Here is a 19,577-nt window from a genome sequence, read left to right as displayed (position 1 = left end):
TTGCAATCTAGACTGAATTTTGGTTTCCAAAAAACTTTTCCCCTGGATGTCATATCAAATAATTTCTCTATATCATTTAGATGCTTTTTAATATCCTCCTTAAAGGCTCACATATATTACAACACCTCTCCACCCAAACTAGTTCTAGCCAGCCTGAGCACAGCACATTTGAGAGCAGGTTATTGAATTACACATTCTATAAACACACCATTACTTTCTATAAATATAAGAATAAAGAAATAAAGTTTCCTATGCTTTGTTGACCTATCCAACCTAACTAATAGATCCAAGAGAGAAAGGTAGAAAAGAGAATACATAAATTCCACATTCTTACATAGCAATTGTTCAGTTACGTGTTTATTCACAGTCTTTATATGTACCTGACCTATTTCAGGCAAAACTCCCTAATTCTTGGTTCAACGCTTACTACTTCTGGCATTTGCCCCAGTCGTAACAACTGTTTTCTCCGAATCCACCACTAGAAAAATTTATTTTCTTCAGTTTGTCTTTACAAATACAGTTTGTTCTTTGAATGTATATCCGCCATAACACTGAAAACCCCAACTTGAGATGCTAGTTGAAGAACATATCATCATTATCCTATAACTTTATTCTTTCTTAAGAAAAGCTGAGGATTAAAAGCATTGCATGTTTAATACTGCAGATGAAATTAGATTTCTGATAATTTGATATTCACAGCTCAAAAGCAAAGAGGTCTTATTCTAGATTTAAAGATGTGGGTCATTCTCTCCAAGGAAAACTCAATAATTAAAAATAGTTTTTTCAAAATCACATTTATTCTCTCCCTGAAGCTATTCAAGTACAAAGTAAAGTCCATAGAGGCTTAAATATTTAAGGCAGAAGCCTGAAAAAAAGGTTAATGTCTGCATTTAAGGAAAGACGATTAAAAGAGTACATAAATCTACTGTTTCTAAACAAAACAAAATAATATACAAATTGGCTAGAAATATGCTAAATACACTAATTTGCTAGAAATAAACTGCTCTGGTTCAAGTTACATAAAGAAACAAACAGATTAGCCATAAAACCATTGGCTGTTAAGTATGGTGCTTGAAAAATTAAAAGTTTTTCTAGTTTTCTTTTGTTCATTAGGCTTACTGACTCAGTGGCTAGCGAAGAGGAAGAGAAAGAGGAACAGAATCACTATTATGTATGTACGGGACAAAAAAATTACACAAACATTTCAGAATAATCAAGGTACCCGTCTATTGTTTTGGTAAATCAAGTCCTGTTCCCTACTTCACACACGCAGTGTGTAACAAAAGGGTGCTTTCTCCACACTTTCCCAACTGTTACCATCAATATTTTATCAATATCGTTCTGCTGCACAGAAGAAACATGCATACATTGTTCTGTACCTGTTCACCAACCTCAGGCAGGAGCCCGAGTATATTATATAGGTAGACTTAAACACCTATTTTAAAAAGTATGAGTTTAGGACAAAAGCAGCTTTTTCATTAACACTAATAACTCTAACGTAAATACGATAATGGTAGGAGTTACCCATAGAACATAAACTGTAGAGTTATTTTAAAACTGAAAACCCAATATTCTACTCAGGCCGAGTCCGCAACATTTGCAGTGACACAAAGCATAATACACCACAGGAAAGCCTGGAGTCTTCTGACTTAACACTTTCAATACCACTCTAATGCAGATTTTTGGGTGTTTTTTTTTTTTAAATGAAGTATCTTTTCAGTGACACTACGATGCTTAAGAGTTTGGTAATAGAATACTGAGATTTTCACCTCAGGGTTACTAAATTCAATATGCCCCAGATCAATAGTGACTCAAAGTCATCACCATTTGATGAGAGTTTGGAGCTCAGGTTAAAATGTATTATGAGCTTAGACTAGCTCCTAGTGAATAGCTTCATAACTGGCACTAACAGGTATGGTTGCTGGCAGTCTCAATACAGAGCCTTACATTCAATGGGCACACAGAGTGATTTACTTTCTCAACCTACAGCAATCCCTCTGGGTCAGGGTTGAGACACACGAGGAGGACACCATGAGGAAATCTTGGACTGCTAATTACTTACTTGTACCTGTCCCAGAAATAAAAGAGATTTAGAATACAGACACACTTTTCCGATACCATCTTTGTTCCACTGCTTAGAAAAATAAAATTACTTCAAAACTAGATGACCTCAGGTAGCACACTAAAACAGAATAACCCTTCCCCTTGAAGACCAATTTATTAAAACATCTGGTTTACACAGCACTTTAATCCTGCTACGATACAAACTGCTTGCTTAAGGAATTAACATTTTTTAAAAGCCTGGAAACTGTATTCAGGTAATCCGTCATATGACGTCTGATTAGAACAAGCACCATGTTATTTGCTACTAAAGAAAAAGCATACTCAGATTTCAAAGCAGCACAGATGTGGGAAGATTCAAGGCAGAAGAGAGCAGGTGGCAGGCTAGCTGGCAATTATGAAATGTGCAATATTATAAAATGACTAAGATTTAATTGTCAAAACTATACTTTTAAAACTAACAAAATAATAATTTAGCATTTGTACAGCATTTTGCCTTTTAATGTTATAAAGAGACCTCCTTTGTACATTTAAAGTTAAGTTATTTTATATTGTCGTTCCACAGCCAGCTTTCAAATAAAACTTTCATGATTAAAAAGCTCACTTGGTTATCAACATCCTACCTATGAAACAGTGCTTTGATGGCCCAGGCTGAGAAAAATAAAAACACAAACTGCATTTTAACAAGAAAAAGAGTTCAGACCACAGCTTACAGTTCAACGACAGGAAAAAAATCATAACTACTATGTTTCCAGCACCTATCAATAAATTGTGTAAAAATCCTAATTTAAGGGTAAAAACTAAAGTGTAGCAAATACAGGAGATCCACATTATCTAAGCTTCCCAAGCTCTGTGCACAAAAATAGTTTTTACTACTCTTGCTTCAGTAAAATCAAGCCAGGTGCTCCTTCAATATCAAAAACACCCAAATGCCAAGAAGTGCCGCAGGATAACATGAAAAACAAAAATAATGAGAAACATGATTTTCTATCTATGCATCTGGTCCAGCTGGAAGGGATCAGGCACTGTCTTTCTCCACCTTTATCTCCCCTTTACAGAGCAAGCAAATATCAAAAGGTCAAAAGTATTCACCCCTCATTGAGGTACAACTTGGAACCCTATCTTCAGAGACAAATGAGTCAAATAATGATAGGGAACGAAGAGGAGATTCCAGTGGAAGAAGATGAGCAATCTGTAAACCAAAAGGAATTATAATCCTGGTCCCACTGAAGACAACAATAAATCTCCCATTGATTTCTCAAGGGCCAAGATTTTAATGCAACAACAATGTTATTCACATAAACAATGAACTCTCATGAAAACAACGTGTGTTACAAATCACGTAAAATCAAATCAAAACCAAGAATATGAGAGAAATCCCACAGGGACAGAAATTACTTGGCAGTGATTCATCCATAGAATGATTCCAGAAACGGTAAATAACATATATTCTTGCATGAATATTTGCAGAAAGGACAGAACAAGATCAGATGTAACAAAACATGTCCTCTAATAAGTTGCCCTTTTTTCTTCCAGCTCCACATAATAGGTTGCCCAACAGGAAAGTAAAAGGTTAAATGGGTACAAAGTAATGCCACAGTGGCTTAACAACATATGAAGGCCACAAAATAATGCAACCTCGAAGGAAGCCCATTCTAAACATTCCCTCTAAATTTCTCTTAATTCCTAACAAGCATACACAGAACACTTTTCCCAGTCAATTTCTGGTGACAGATAAAGGAAAAAAAAATTAAAAATCAGAGGCACGAGTTAAGTAAATTAAGCTACTTATCTCTTCTCAACAACCTGAAAGAAGATCTAATCTGGGAGTACAAACATTTAACGTCAAAACAAAAATAATTTTGGACTTTTTTGGTACTTGCTTTAAAGAGCTTTGTTATCAGTATGCAAATGAGCTCTTAATAATGCCTCTCAGCTTTGTAGTTATATGCAGTTTGCATGAACAGTGTGAACTGTGCTACATGAAGATGCAATTTAGTGCAGGTAGGTATATGATTTCCTATATAGAAAAAAAAAAAAAACAAACCCTCAAGAGTCTCATTGTTTCATTTCCATGCTCTCAAATACAATTGAGTCTGCTCACACTATTTTCAACAGATGGAGTTTCACAACAGACTAGATGGTCAAAGAAAGGTTTCATCCAGGTCTAGTTAACATGCTCTAGTTACGTGTCTCCCCCTTCATGTGTTCCCAAATCTGAATTTAAACATCCTGGCTTCAAATTAAATTCAATATTTCTTTCTCTCCGAATTTATGGAAGGTAGTACGTAATGATAAATGATTAGCATTTTACCTAAAACAGCCTGGAATGGACTGGAAAAACGATGCATTCAGTTATTCCCCAATAGCTTCCCTCTTCTGCTCTGAAACGCCATCTATTTAACCTTTCCTTATGACTTCCTAAATTTCTTTTTATTGCTCTTCTAGTCTTGCTGTTAATTTTTCTTTCTTTCTGCAAAGTGCAACGATCAAAACTATACAAAAAGTCCTAAAGGTGGATGGATCCTGCAGAGAAATGCAGAAAGATTACCTCTCAGTTCTGTAACACTGAATATTATCTGAATATCTCCCAAAAGCTTACTTTCTTTTAATATTCAGCTAAAGTAGAGAGTAACAACCTAGCAAGACAAGCCCCTTACGGACATAAACTTAGCATGTTCTCAAACTAAAACAGAAGAATAACTTTACTATGCTATAAGCACATTTTCAGCCAGCTATGTAACCTTATGAAAAACTGGAAAACACTCCTCTTTCTACATCCCTTGGTAGATCATTTTACCTTGCCTAAGAAGGAAGCTGTTTTCTTCTCTATAGCCACATACTTTACATTGCTGCTATTTCATTTTGAACTAAGAGTTAGGTAAGTAGGGCGACAGTGGCATGTAGTTTTTTCCTTCTTAAAAAGGACAATGTCTGCTCTTCAGTAAGGATGACACTTTAAATGAATTCTCGGGTGAAGGACTAGCCTACAAAGTCTTCTGAATTTGAGATTAAAACTTTACCAACCCGTTAGAGATGGTAATTCTCATTTCCAAGCAATTTTCATTAGCCTTTACTTTCAAGACCATCTGCAATAAACACTGAAGCAAATTATTTGTTTTATTCCAAAGCTGTCCCCAGATCACGATTAATTCCAGCCTCTCTGCCAAATTCCTCTTGACCTATTTCTTTACATCAACATTGATCATCTTCGATTCAGTTACAATATACAACAGCTTAACTTTTGTCAAGTTTTACTTTATTTCTATACCTCCTGACTTATGAGACATACTGAAAAGATCAGCAAAAACTTGTCTTTCTAGGCTACCAAACAAAAGTGATTTGTCTTTTTTGAAGCCCTGGACACTGGCCTCTGAAATCACCAATTTTGAATCCATCAAACCCTTAACAGACACGAATGCCCTTTTTTCTTTACAAACGCAGAATTCCAGTTATCATTAATAATTAGTAATATTTATTTTACACAGAAATTTGTCAGTTTATTTTTCTGCAGTGTCAAAGCCAAATTCTTTCTCTACAAATAAAATGTACAGCTCCTATGTCAGCTTAATGAAACAACAGTGAGTCAGATACTTCTGAAAGCCATTACCTTCTCCATGTTGGCAAATCTACTTTACAGCGCTATTTAGTCTATGTTAATGTTACTTCCTAGATTAATATATGTCAGAAAAATATCCAGAATCCTGCTGCAAATGGAACAAAAAAAAAAAAAAATCTTAATTTTTCTTTCATACAGCTTTGATGCATCTAATTTCCCAACTTTATTCTTCCAAATTCACTCTTCCAAAGAGTGCAAATGTGCTCTTCCAAACTGGAACATTAATAAACAGCTTACAGGACTGTAGCCCATGAACCATTAAACCAACTTGCAGAAAAAAAACCAAAACAAAACAAAACCCAAAATGAAAGGAACCTAAGCATTCAAATATCATTATGTATTAAAAATAAATAAAAAAAATAATCACAGGAACCGATTTCAACCTCACAACTGAATAGAATCTAAATTTTTATCAAACTGGGCACTCTGCATGGTACAGCATTTCCAAAACACTAATCCATGGATTACAGGTACCTCCTCAAGTACAAATGTCAATGGTGCAAAGCACTTCATGAACAGTATGAAATGAATTGTAATCATCTACACTTGGGATACCAACATCAGGAACAGCAACTCCACCTCCTTATTTCTGGATGGATGACATAGTAACATACTATTTTATCAAGCTACTTTGATCTTTCCACATGGGTTACTGCTCTCAAGCCTGGTCAACTGTATACAGTCCGCATCCCTAAGCTATCAAGAAAGAAAACAAACAAACAAACACCAAACAAAACCACCAACAAGCTTTCTAATGAGTGAAGTATGACAACCCCTAGAAAATGTCTGATGGCAAAATGATTTATGAAAGAGTAACTTTTTCCTAAGACAAGCAGAACTGAGAGGCGAATGTTATACGCCACTTGCATGTCCGTGCAAGAAGCACAAGAGGGAGGTAGAAAGGGGATGCTGTCCCAGTTCACGTCTATGATGTGCAGTGGAGGGAAATATATCTTTCTAAAACAGAAAATGTGTCGAATGTCAGTTAGGAACAATTCACTTGTGGTACAAACATTTTCCCAGTGAGTTTATTACAAATTGTATAACACAGTCATTCTCATACTGACACACAAATGGCTCCTACAAGATACTAGAGCCAGTAATGTATATCCTCCATTTCTTTGTATAGTTTATGAACCTGTTTCTCTCCACTACTGTATCAAATGTCGATGTTGCATTGCAGTAACATATTAGCTGTCAAGGAAAGGCACACTTCGTCACAGTTTGTTCAGGTCAAACACTTTACCCAGACAGTATACGGGCAAATTGCCTGCTTGTCCCTAAAATGTTAACCCCATTTGTAACAGAATATAATTTAAAAAATAAACTCATGAATCAAAGTGATGAGATGCAACGCTGAACCTCTAGGTGTAAGCATAGAAAAACCAAGTTAGTTACTTTTTAATGAGTTCTTTGATGTGTTTTAGTTTCTGTGACTCCTGTTTCTGAAAGGATGTACCTATAACTTGTTTTCTTAGCACTGACTCTGAAGACGCAACTTCTATCTACAATGTGTAGGAGGTGCAAAATTATAGATTGATTAGGCCCAGTTTTATTCAATTCTTTCATTTTCATGGAAATCCAAAGAAAGACTCAATTTCCATCAGAAGGGAAGGTGAATTTGGGGATCCAGATAGTCAAGCATGCAACAAACCCAAGCTACTGTAAACAAACACACACCTTTTCTCCTTTAATCATTTGCCCACACAGCCTGATAAGCAAAGCTGGTTCACAGAGATGCAACTAACAGGAATCCAATCCATGGGTGCTTCTTGAGTTAAGGTAAACAAAGCGACGACTGTAAATATGCTCTTAACTCCCAGCAACTCATCTACAGAATTAAGGACCTGAGTTCTTACTTGCTCTAAGTGCATGAAAATATACTCCAGTGTTTAAGGATTCAGATTGTCAATCCCTTACACAGAAGTCAAAAGCTAAACATATTTGCAGAACGGATTGGTCACATAAATATAGAAGTAAACATAATGCAGATGTACTAAATAATACAGAAAGATAAAAGTAACAGCGAGAGAAAACTGGTGACTGGGAAGTTATGAAGCTTAGGAATCCAGTAGTAGTAAATGATTAAATAGGTTATTCAAAATTCAAATTATTTAGTAAAAATTTTAGATCTGGCTAAAAATGGGAGGGAGTATTTTTCACAGGCTTGAAAACAACTAAGGAGTAAGCAAATCTGCAGCACAGAGGAATCAAACAACAGCAGGAACTTCTTTCCCTATTGTGACACTGAAGTCAATGTGTTGCCATGACTCCACTCCAAATACACTGTTCTTCTCACCTCAGTCTTCCAGGCAAGCATATTTTCAAGTCAGGAGACCAACTGATAACATTTCTTCTATCAGCTGTGTATCTCAGTTCTAAGATGAAAACTATACATTTTCAAGCCAATATGTTTTAATAAAATTTACCAGAAGATAATTACACTAACTGCTAACTAAGTAGCAAAAACTTTAATAGGCCTAAGTTGAATTGTTAGAATTTTACCATAAGTCAGATGAAATGCACAAAGTACATGAGCAGACACTACACCTGGATATTAAGAAGCAAAGATTTCTTCTTTTTCCTTTGCTTTTTTTATTTTTTAAATAAAAAGTATCTATTCCTGCAAACAAAATGTTATTAACTGCAATTAAGAGAAAGAACCAAGCCTCATATAACTTGACAGCATTATGTTCTACTAATTTCTAGTGAACAAGAATAGTATTTATATTAGAAACCATACAGAGCTTTCATATATTTTAATCAACGACATCCTGTTAAAACAACATTTCCAGTATCATTACACAAATTACATTGAACATCGATATAATCTTTTCCATTATGTCTCTGCCTGACAATTAATACTTCTCTAGACTTCAATGGTATATGAAAATTGTGGTGGTATACATACATTATTCCATGTTGTTCAGAGGCATGCAGATGAATCAACATTTAAAATACATAACAACGTGAAAGATTTTGAACTTACCTTCTTTTTCTGTGTTCTGTTCCTGCCTCCCAACCAATCATCCATCTGCTCCTCAATCTCTTCAATTGAAGCTCCATGATCATATGATGGAATATATGCACTTGACTCCAGAACTGTGTATACGGGGAATTCTGATTTTGGTTTCTTGACTTTAGGCTTCTTTTCCTCTATACAAAAGTAAAAAAGAAGAAAAAGTAGTGCTACTAATACTGTAGAGAAGTATAATTCAGAAGCAGGCTTAGCTCCTCAACTCTTAATGCTATATTAAAATTTCCACTGAGGAAGGGGGTTCAATTTCTTTGTAAAAAAGAGAATCAATCCAGAGTTTTGCATAATGATTTTATTGTAATGAAAAGTAAATAGCAATGCACACACTTATCCCCTCTTCTATCTGAAGTATGCCAAATGAGGAGCCCCTCAAAAACACAGTTAGCTCTTGTTACTACTACACCACCTGGCAATTAAGATTAGTACAGGCAAAAAGCATAGGGAGTTATTAAAAGATTTCAAAAGTCCAGCTGGCTTCAAAGAAACGGGCAAAGGTGGAGAGGTGAGTTTTACACAATTTTGCTTTGCTTTGCTTTACGATCAGCTGCGCTGAGTAAAAGCTTCTGAGTCAATAGATAGCTTCTCTGTTCTCAGATTTCTATAACTACAAATAGCTCTGTTCTAGCACTTACACAGTTAGGAAGATTTAAATGTCGGACCTCATTTCTCAAACTGATCACTATTTTCTGCTCTCTGTCCTTCAAACGGTATTAAATGGCAGCAGCAAACTTAGGGGACAGGAAAGAAGGACAACAACCACCTAAACCCCAGCAACTGAAAACATATCCGCTATATACGATGACTTCAAGAGAAAGAATTAAGATTGACTGAAAATTGCCAGAACTTTAGGAAAGACAAGAGGATGAGGATCAGAAAAAGAAGCTTGAACACTCAGAAGCAGCCAGAAACCGCAGGTATGCCAAGTGGTACTCTCTTGTTTTTTCCTCGTTGTTTTAAAAATACGCTGTATTCACAGTAACTCCTAACGATGCTACTAAACTGAAAGAGCTGATCTAACGGCCGGCTGCAGCCAGAAGAGGAAAGTTCTACTCTGCCTCCACCTTTCCACTCTCGACTATGTGCTTATGTGCTCCTCTCTCTTCTATTTGTGCTTCAACAGTCATCCAACCACTCAGTAAAATAATTCTAATCTAATCTACATACTAATGTAATGTAATGCTTCTAATCTACACTAATCTAGTAGAAAATTACTCTTTTACCCTCAAACGAAAAGAAAGAATCCACGTAGTTTAAATGTGGTGGGCAAGGAAAAGGAGAACTACACTTCTCAGCAGCAGTGGACCATTAGATGAGCTTATCTGCTTTTGCAACCATGCCCAAAATAATACTTTTCTGAGCACCACAGGAGAAATATCTGTTTTTCATTAAAAACTTCTTCAAAAAAAATCCAGAAGAGGACAGAAGGACTGTTCCTGACAGACTCTGATGCAGAACTCCTTTTCCTAACAGTATATGTGCAGGAGCAGAACAGTGAAAAGACTCCACGGACTTGACAAACTCCTAGGAACTGAACACTTCAGAAAACAATAAATGGAGAGAGAACTGTTTCACGGCACTTTTCAGAAGTACAAAAAGAACAGGAAATTTATACAGATGTTAACAGAACGACTAAGGATCTTTTAAACTTTTAAATGTATATTGTTCAGAGACCTTTTTTTTGTGAAAAATATCTAACTTTGCTTGTAATTGCCAAATTACTCTCAATAAATGAAATACTAAGTAAAATCTTGTATTTGGATCTTTTTTAGCATCCTTCTGTAGGTATGCATAGTAAATATAATTAAATTACATATATTCCCCCAAAACCCAAAACTAAACTAAAAGAAAGCCCAAAAATGTTAACCAGCATTTCTCTCACTGTTCAGATGTCATTAAAGACAACAGTGTTGCAAAATTCTTTTTGTCTATTTCAAAAGGTAATCTTTATAACCAAACCAAATATACTAACCATTATCACATTTTTCTCCAAAGTTTCCACATGTAATAGCTTCTGCAGTCAGAATTAATTTTGCAAGGATAAGTAACAATAGCTTCAACAGCTGTTTACTGGAAACACACATACTGGCAAAAATATTCTAGGAGGTTACCTTAAATTACAATTTCTACTACTGTATTTCACACCTGCAAAATAATATCAAGCACACTGTGTGTGTTCACTTGGCATTATTTAACAGTGGAGACAGACCAAGACAGTTGGATTTTCCTGTATCTTGCACCCCATTAGCTACTGTTTGCTAATTTTCCCTCTCAAAATATGCAAATAGTTAAAGCCTGAATGCATCTCACATTTAAAAATGAAGAGCCTACTCTACAAATAGGTCATCTAGGCTCGCTCTGTAGTTTAAGAACTAATTCTGTAACAGTATTTCCAGAAGGCACTGCACCCCAGTTTAAAATGAGGTATCAAAGACAGCATCTAGGCTTTCTTCAGACAGTTAGGTGAGAGAGGATAGATAAGACGCTGTGGTTTGCTAACTATCAAAGGAACGAGAAACCCACCTAGAGAAGATGGCTGTACAGCCTCAAACAAGCACTCAAGAGGAATTGAAAAACCCGTCTCTACTGTCTCCCATGCATATCTAAAACAAGATGAAGGAGTTCAGCATATCCGTTACATACCACAATGGCTGGCATACTGAATTTTAAAAAATAAATAGAATTGAAGCCACGGCACCTTTGCCACAGGGCTCTCAATAACCCACTGAGAACCGTTTCGCCTCAGAAATTTCAAAAGCCATGTTTTAGAATAGGAAAGCACAAAAAAGTGGTTTAACGGTAACATCATAAAAGATTTTAGACAGGGGAAATTCAGAAGTTATGTTCAGAGGTAATGATGCACACTATGAAGCCCCAACCTAAGGCAGCCAGCACTTGTTTTTTCGGGTGAAGAAGACAGAGAAAGCAAACCACATCACTGAAACTATTTCATCCAAACAACAGAAGTCCACAGCAGATACCTAGGAAGAAAACCTCTCTCTTTCCATTGTATCTTTTCATTACCAGTAATTCAACCCGCAGCCCAAAAGATGCTTCCGAGCTGACCTGGTGCTTTCCCCTGAAGAGAATAAGGACCGGTTTTTCCAAATAGTAACGATGCCTAGACAGCCGAATCCTACATCTGCTGAGACCTGACAGACAGCCAGGAAGCTGGTGCTGCTGCCACCACCACAATCTAATGCAAGGATGTGTTTGATGGTGCTGACAGTAGCAACAACTGCAGCTGTGATTCAGAGTTTTGAAACACAAGTGTTGCCTTAATACTTCGTGTCATCTTCTAATGGTGCTGGGATTTAGACTATGTTGCCATCCATTATAATAGAACAGGCTTTAAAAATGCATTTTTCTCCTCCAATCTCAAATATTGTTCTAATACTATTGTGTATAAACCTAACTGAAATGCAGAAAACCATACAGAAAAAGATTTCTGGTTCCTCCCAGCTTTGTAACAGCCTACTCACCATCCACTGGAGACTTAATCAGACCACTATGCCCTACGCAGTCACCAATATCTAGAGGACCTTAACTATGAGCGGAGCTACCAGTGCTCACACAACTAAATGCAGTGGAGAGAAACAGTCTTGGTGAAACCAGAGCCTGACTTCAAGCTCAATAGGGTAAATTACTAGCTTACTCCCACTGCTATTTTCTGGGAAAATTATGTCTTTTAATTGCCAAATTGCCAAAGTTACTACAGCGTAGTAACTTTTCTAGTTTATTAACTAGAATAAATAAACAGGCAACAGCAGAAAGTAAATGGATAATCAAAGATCGTAAGCACTATGGAAATCGTTTGATATCTACCACTTCAATGTAAAATGATCAGTATTTCACATGAGTTATGACTTTTACAGAGTTCTAGTCCTTTGGTAGCAGAAGAAATTTTGTTTCATCATTTGCTGAATTCATACTGCAAGGATACTCATTTTCTGTCAGTAATTCCTACCTTTAGAATCAACAAGTTCTTTACCAGAAGACTAAAATTGACTGTGTATTTAACAATTCAGAGTTAAAAAAGATACAATTTGTCCCCTGTGTTTGGACAGCATATAAAAGCACCCATTACTGTGATCCCTAGACTTTATCAGGTAACAATTAGCTAACTCTCTAACCTGTACAGTACTTTGTTCCTAAAGGCCTCCAAAATTATTCCAGTACTGGCTATACATTTTAGTAATTTATGGTGCCATGATCCAAGTTTTGAAGTTTGATGAATTACTTGCACATAATCAGATACTTTGACCTTCCTTGTTAGTCCTTCCACCTTGTTACTACATTAATTTTATCAATGGCAGAATTAATAGTATCTGGCTAACAGTTATTTGCTATCATTTTTAGAAGATAAGGAATCAGCTAGCATTTTGGATCTAGTGCCATGTAATAAAACAGTGGTGCTTTTTCCACAATAAATATCAGAGGTTCATATTTTAAAGTTTTCAGAAAAGTATACACTGATTTTACCTGCCAGCTGACATAAACATAAGGAATTCAGAGAATTTTCACAGGAAAAATGCCTGCTTTATGTAGAAAGAAACCAAACCAAACCAAACCAAGTGCTGAAATTCTGCAAAGAAAATATGACACATGAAGCGGGAACTACCTTTCTCTGCAAGGCTTCTAGGCTTTAAGCATGAACAAGAATTCACAGAAATCACAGAAAATATGGTCAAAAGGACAGTGATGTCTTGAAAAATCACAAAAAGAAAAGGGACAGATTGACTGGTATCTCATGGGTTGATAAGCAAGAAATACAATCACACACAGAAGTAGACAGCAAACAATTTTGGCAAGTCAGTAAGATACTGCATTGAGATCTCTCTTTTTTTTGAATATTGTTCCCTTACCTACATAACTATGACAGACAACCAAAGCATTTACTGCATTAGAATTTGTTTAAAACATGACAGAGAAAAAGTCACTTGCATGTACAGCAGCACAGTCGGATAGAAAACAATAGACCCAAAAGTCTGGGAAAAAATTGTACTAAGGTTTTGACAGTCTGCTGAAAAAAAATGGAGCCAACTATATTCCAATATTAATGCAAATATGGGGCAAACACTCATATGTTTAAAAAAAAAAACCATAAATTTCTGTACTCATAAAAAAGCCAGTGGGATTATATGAATGCAACATGAGTTAGAGACAGATATATACATCTGCTGTACTGAGACCCAGAAGCTAGTTTATTTTTGAGCAAATGGACTAAAAATATGCTCAGTGATGAATATATCCTCCACTACAAAAAACTTCTCACAAGCTGTAGGGTTTGATGTCTTTCACCTTTTTCTCTGAGTATCTACCCCTCCCAAAACTTCCTGTTCCTCATCCCCATAATTGAAAGGGTTAGAAACAAATCTCCAAAATTTGGGAGCTAATTTGTCTTCCAACAAACATATAATGAAACACGCATGCCTCTTTCAAATGAGCCTCACAACACTGTATGTTAGTAGAATATTTTCCATAAAATCTGAAATAAGTTTTGTAGGGAGAGGCATCATATAGCCTAGTTGAAACAACTGGAGAAAGTACACAAGCTTGCAAATTCAAAATCCTTTCAGCAGGCCTGCCAAAACAATCAGTGAAATGGATGATACTTAGTTTGCCATAATTAGGCTTCAGAGGTAACAATTAAGTGATCAGAACATTCACACCCACACCGACCAAAAAAGCATGCATTATATGAATTAATTTTCTCTGAACCTGCCTGTCAGCAAATCATTACTGAGCAGGCATGCGAACACTGCATTTTGGCAGGGATTAATACTAAACACAATTATCCAAGATATTTGTCAATTATTTGGAAGTAAACGTAAAGTCACCTTCAGTATAGTGCTAGATTATATAAATTGGGTCAAAATGGTTTAGAGTGAAGAGGAAAGTAGAAGTAGAAACATGGACTGACTGGTAGTCTGGGACCAAATCAATCAAAAGCATTTTTGAAAATTACACAGGACCTTATACCATATCTGCACTTACGAGGGACTGTGTGCAAGGAGCCTTTGATGCAAAAGCTTGGCGGACAAGCAGTCTGAAACAACCCATCAGAGCAATGGGAACTAAGGTAAATTGTGATTCTGTAAACAGAACAGTAATAATAAAAGAAACGTGATTTTATAATCAGATGACAAGCATTAGAACACTAGATACAAAGCCAGGGTACAATACCTACAACTACATTGGAAAGCTAAATAGAGTACAGAAAATTCACAGAAAATAAGGGCCAAAGAAATTATTTATACAAAGAAAACCTGCAGATAAATAATATTTTTTTTAAGCAAAGAAAAATGCTAATAGTGAACAACTGAAAGCTAAAGCTAGAGAAATCCATACTGAAGTTAAGATATAAGTACATAACAGTAAAATTAGTTGTCTGAACAAACCATGAAGGACAGAAGGCAACTCAGCATTTTCCGATCAATATTATATCTTGCCTAACAAGATGCTAAAAGCTGAAGTGCATCACTGGTACAAGTCAAACAAGACAAGTCATGAGAATCAGTATTTTTCACTGATTTTTGCCTGTAAGGGCCTGAAATAAACACATTATACTAAATGATCTAGTGATGTCTTCGACCCCTTAAGTTTCATGAAACAATTTAAAAAGCTACCCAGGCAACACGCCATATTCCAAGCTGTCTGGAAAGGAAGAACAAGCCTAAACATACTTGGTCAAATGTATTAAAGGTTGCACCACCACTCTGGATTTTTCACAGCAGACACTCAGGTAAGACATGTCTTACTATAAAGCCCTATACAGAGATATAAATACCACTACAGATACCATCATAAAGCTCCAATACAGAAAGAAGGCTAGCAATGCAGCCATAGGGCTGGTAACTGTATTTCAGTCAAAGCTTGAATGATGGAGGTGAGGAAAAAACCCAAACACCTAAGTACTATTCAACATGGTTTATAATGAGAAACAATAGTTTCTTGCCATGTATTGTTCCAGATGCCTTGTACGTCAGGGCAAGAATTCTGGATTTACAATGCAAATATGTTTGGTAACTGGGATGTGAGTGAAGAGTTCACCTGCAGTATCTAGCAGGTGCTATTTCTTTAAAGAGGCATATTTTAAAACTAAATTTAAGTCACCATATTGAAGGTCAGGGGAACAGAAAGCAAGAGAACTACCAAGGCTAAGTATAAAGAAAGAAAAACAGATGTGTTTTCCCCCAAAATGGATGTGGTTGAAAGAAGTACTCCATGCAAGAAAAGGACCAGTAGAATTTGTCCTGATAACTACTTAAGCCTTGCAATTTAAGTTTAAAAAGTGGCAGTCATCTGTCCTGACAATGTATGCTTAAGTCTTTTCAGTTTAATGATTACTCAGTTCAGTTAATACACACTCTATTTTACATCCGACTATGTAGAACAGGGCTATCTATTGTTACAGAATCATTCCCTGATGCAGGGATTATACACACATGTGACACTCCATGAGAGGGAGAAGTTAACAGAAAGTTTATTAATTAAAGCACTTTTGTTTTAAAATTTAAAAAAAAAGAGGCAACAGAAAATGTAAGAGAAACCATTTTTGGCTTTTGTACATAAAACACCCAGTTATCTGGAAGTGGAAGGTGTCCCTGCCCATGGCAGGGGGGTTGGAACTAGATGATCTTTAAGGTCCCTTCCAACCCAAACTGTTCTATGTTTCTATCATCTGTAATTCCATAAAAAATCCCACATTTCCTAGAAACATAAAGTCTGTATTGTAAGTTGCTGTATTTTTGTAACGTAAAGCTGTAAAGTTGCTATATTTTACTAAGGTAGTAATGACAGTTTTCAATGGATTGAGAAGTGATAAGAAACACTGCAAAAGTGCCAGAAAAATAAATCAAAATTTTGCATAATATTGACTTACCAAGAAATCACTTTTTCACACTCCTTACCAAATATAGCACTTTAATGACATCTCAATACTGTCCTCTCTTTCCTACTTGGCAAATATTTTCCTCCTCCAGTACCCTTCTCTGGTTTTAGTTCAAGCCGCCTACAGAATACCGCACAATTTCAGCAGGAAAGCAGATAGACATGGGGGTAAACTAGCAATTAGTTCATGAAAAAACAAGCACTGTAAAACAGCTATTGCTAATCTGCATGAGATATATTTACTCAATTAGAGAGATGGAACTGTTATTATGAACTTGCATTCCACGGATGGTCTCTAAAATTAAGAAGAATGGGGGCAAACAAAATGCACATTTGGTGATTTACAACCTTTCTATGCTAATTGTGAAGTGACAATGCAAAACAATATAATGAAATAAGCAAATTTAACAGATGCTTTGCATGAAAGCTTCAGGAAAAAATTATATAATTATTTTTGCCCACAGTCACATAGATGCATCCTCTTGTTCTTCTCTTGGGAGTCTTATTTCTTTTTAAAAAAGTTAACTGACAGCTCATTCTGCTGCCCAGCGATAGCAGTGCTATGGCTGACCAAATTAATTCCGTGCCAAATTTCAAACTGCTAATTACAGGTGGTGACTCTCAATCCTTCCTCCTGCTCCCTGCCAGCAAGGCTACCAAGGCAGGGCAGAATGCCAGCCAGTGAGACTGGTGAGGACTCGACCCTGCTCACGTGAATGACACTGGGTCACACGCCATGTCACACCCAGCAGCATGACAGGGGACAGCGTGGTGCTTCCGTCAGAGGTCAGGGGTGACCTGGAGGGGGAAGAGTACCAAACCCATACCTCTCATGCGTGGGCACTGCTACTGGAGGTTAAAAAAAAAAAAAAAAAAAAAAAAGTGACTCTCACGTGACATCTGGCAGAGAAGAAATACTGGAAAGTTCACATGTGGTCTTTCAGAGAAACACGGGAACATACACACTACAATTTTAATGACTTTATACTTTCACTTCTGTTTTAGAAAACTAGTCCTTTAAAAACAGTAGTTCACAGATTTCAATGAAGAATGTATGCCAGCTATTTTGAACAATGGCAATACATTACCATCTGACAATTTAACAAGTTTTTAATAACCCAAGTCAAGACCCTTTTCAAGGGCCCATTTTGTGGTAGGTATCTCAAACATAATGGCAGGCCTCCCTAACAAGCATTAAATGCACTATTTTGCTAGATTTGGCCTGGGTCCACGATGCTCACTGAGGTGCTGAATGTTATCCATTTTCTCAAAATAGATTCAGCTACAGATAAGTTAGGAATTATCGCTGAAACTGGACCTCTTTGTTGATTTTACAAAATTAAGCTATTTTGTAAATATAAATAACGCAGCTGTATTTTAAGTGCCTGAAGGCTTATGCGTACTCAAAGCCAGTAAATTATCATAGTGCACTCAATGCACTTGTCAGAATAAAGGAACTTAAAAGCATACACTTAAGTATAGTAAATAAAGCAAGCAAGCACACACATAAAAACAGTAAAAAAAAAAAACTTTAAAAATTATCTTCAGAAGAGGGTAGGTTTAATCAATGGCAAAAGCAAATAACAGAAAGAAGAAGAGGAAAAGTCACCTATAATTATTCTGAATACTTTATTACGGGAAATGCTAATTGCCTTCTCTGGTCTTTTATATGAGTGTAAAGACTTTAAGGCATTTATTTCAACAATAGCATGAATCCATCTTCCGAAGTGTGCATCCACGCTTTTGGAAATTCAAATTATGTTCAATTTCTATCACAAATATCAAATCAATATGCACAAAAGAATTATTAAACATCTTATTAAAAAAATATTTACAAAGAGAATACAAGAGTGCTCAAAATGCAAGAGGTCACTTTTGAAAAATGTATACTTCAAGATGTATTCATTTGAGATTTCCTTCTCTTGTAAAGCAACATTTCTAGCAAAGTATGCTTTTGTTGCTACTATATAACTATCACCTGAGTTTCATGCTTCTACAGGAACAAACCAGCAGCCTACTGCAAAATTTGTCACAAAATTAAAAGCTTATTTAAATTTAACAGCAGTACAGAAATATATAAAGCACATCTTTTAGAAGATTATAAAAATGTTTGTTCACACAGATCCTGTGTAGTAGGTATAGCATATTACAGCTTTGTTTATTAAGACAGTGGTAAAAACTCACTCTGAAGTGTTTCAAGTTCAGCCTTAGCCAGGGCATCTTCTTTCGCCTTCATTTTTGTTTCTTTATATTCTACATATAATTGTCTGGCATCCTTTAAGAAAATGTTGCAATGGCATTAGCATCCTTATACAAACAAGTTATTGCAATGGCTCTGTTTTAAGTTCTCAATTAACCTTGCAAAAAATTTAAGGCACATTCATTTCCTTGAGTTACAGTAATTTTTAGTATAGAAAGTATTTGTTTAGAATTTCTGTGTAATAAAGGTTCAAATGCAACAGCGTTGAAATTATAGACTATGATGCTCATCAACAACCTGAAAAGCAAAATGGTTAGAAAAACATTTCTGATCACTACCTACAGCTTTGTAAGAGGCTGAGTACCCACTTTGCTCACATCAGCAATCTGGAAGTTCCAAGGAAGAAAGAAAAGTTTTTAATTAGAGTAGTGTGTGCAGGGACAAACAAAGGCAATTGCTAGGCAGCAGTCGTCTTAGTGTGAACTCATTATGGTAACACTAACTGCATGTTCCAAAATCCAACTTGCGTCCCCCTCCCTTTCTTTTTCTTTTAAACCAACTTGTACATTGCTATTGAAGTGTTGAAAATACATATCAAGTTTTTTCTCCAAGGATCACATTAGATTCTAATCTGAAATTTATTTGGCAAATTTAGACATAAAACTAGAAGTCCTGTCACAAATCTCACAGTAAGTTACACATTTCCAAAAGCTGATGAATTAGTAATTATAGATCTGCATTGAAAGCTTTCCAATATGAACAACCAGATT

General features: G+C 36.0%; 1 protein-coding gene across 1 annotated transcript in view; it reads right to left on the bottom strand.

Moving 5' to 3' along the window:
• The window catches only part of DNAJC1 (DnaJ heat shock protein family (Hsp40) member C1), a 108,857-nt gene that overhangs the window by 30,955 nt on the left and 58,325 nt on the right, over window positions 1–19,577 (bottom strand). Inside the window, exons 7-8 of the mRNA XM_082479027.1 lie at window positions 18,792–18,882; window positions 8,670–8,836 (exon numbers count right to left, since the gene is read on the bottom strand). Of these exons, the coding sequence (XP_082335153.1) occupies window positions 8,670–8,836; window positions 18,792–18,882 (258 nt within the window). The remainder of the gene's footprint in view (window positions 1–8,669; window positions 8,837–18,791; window positions 18,883–19,577) is intronic.

Source organism: Vanellus vanellus, assembly GCF_965231255.1.
Source record: "Vanellus vanellus genome assembly, chromosome: 2".
In the NCBI taxonomy this organism is placed as follows: Eukaryota; Metazoa; Chordata; class Aves; order Charadriiformes; family Charadriidae; genus Vanellus; species Vanellus vanellus.
The sequence above is the reverse complement of the archived record's forward strand: the minus strand, read 5'-3'. Positions and strand labels throughout refer to the sequence as shown.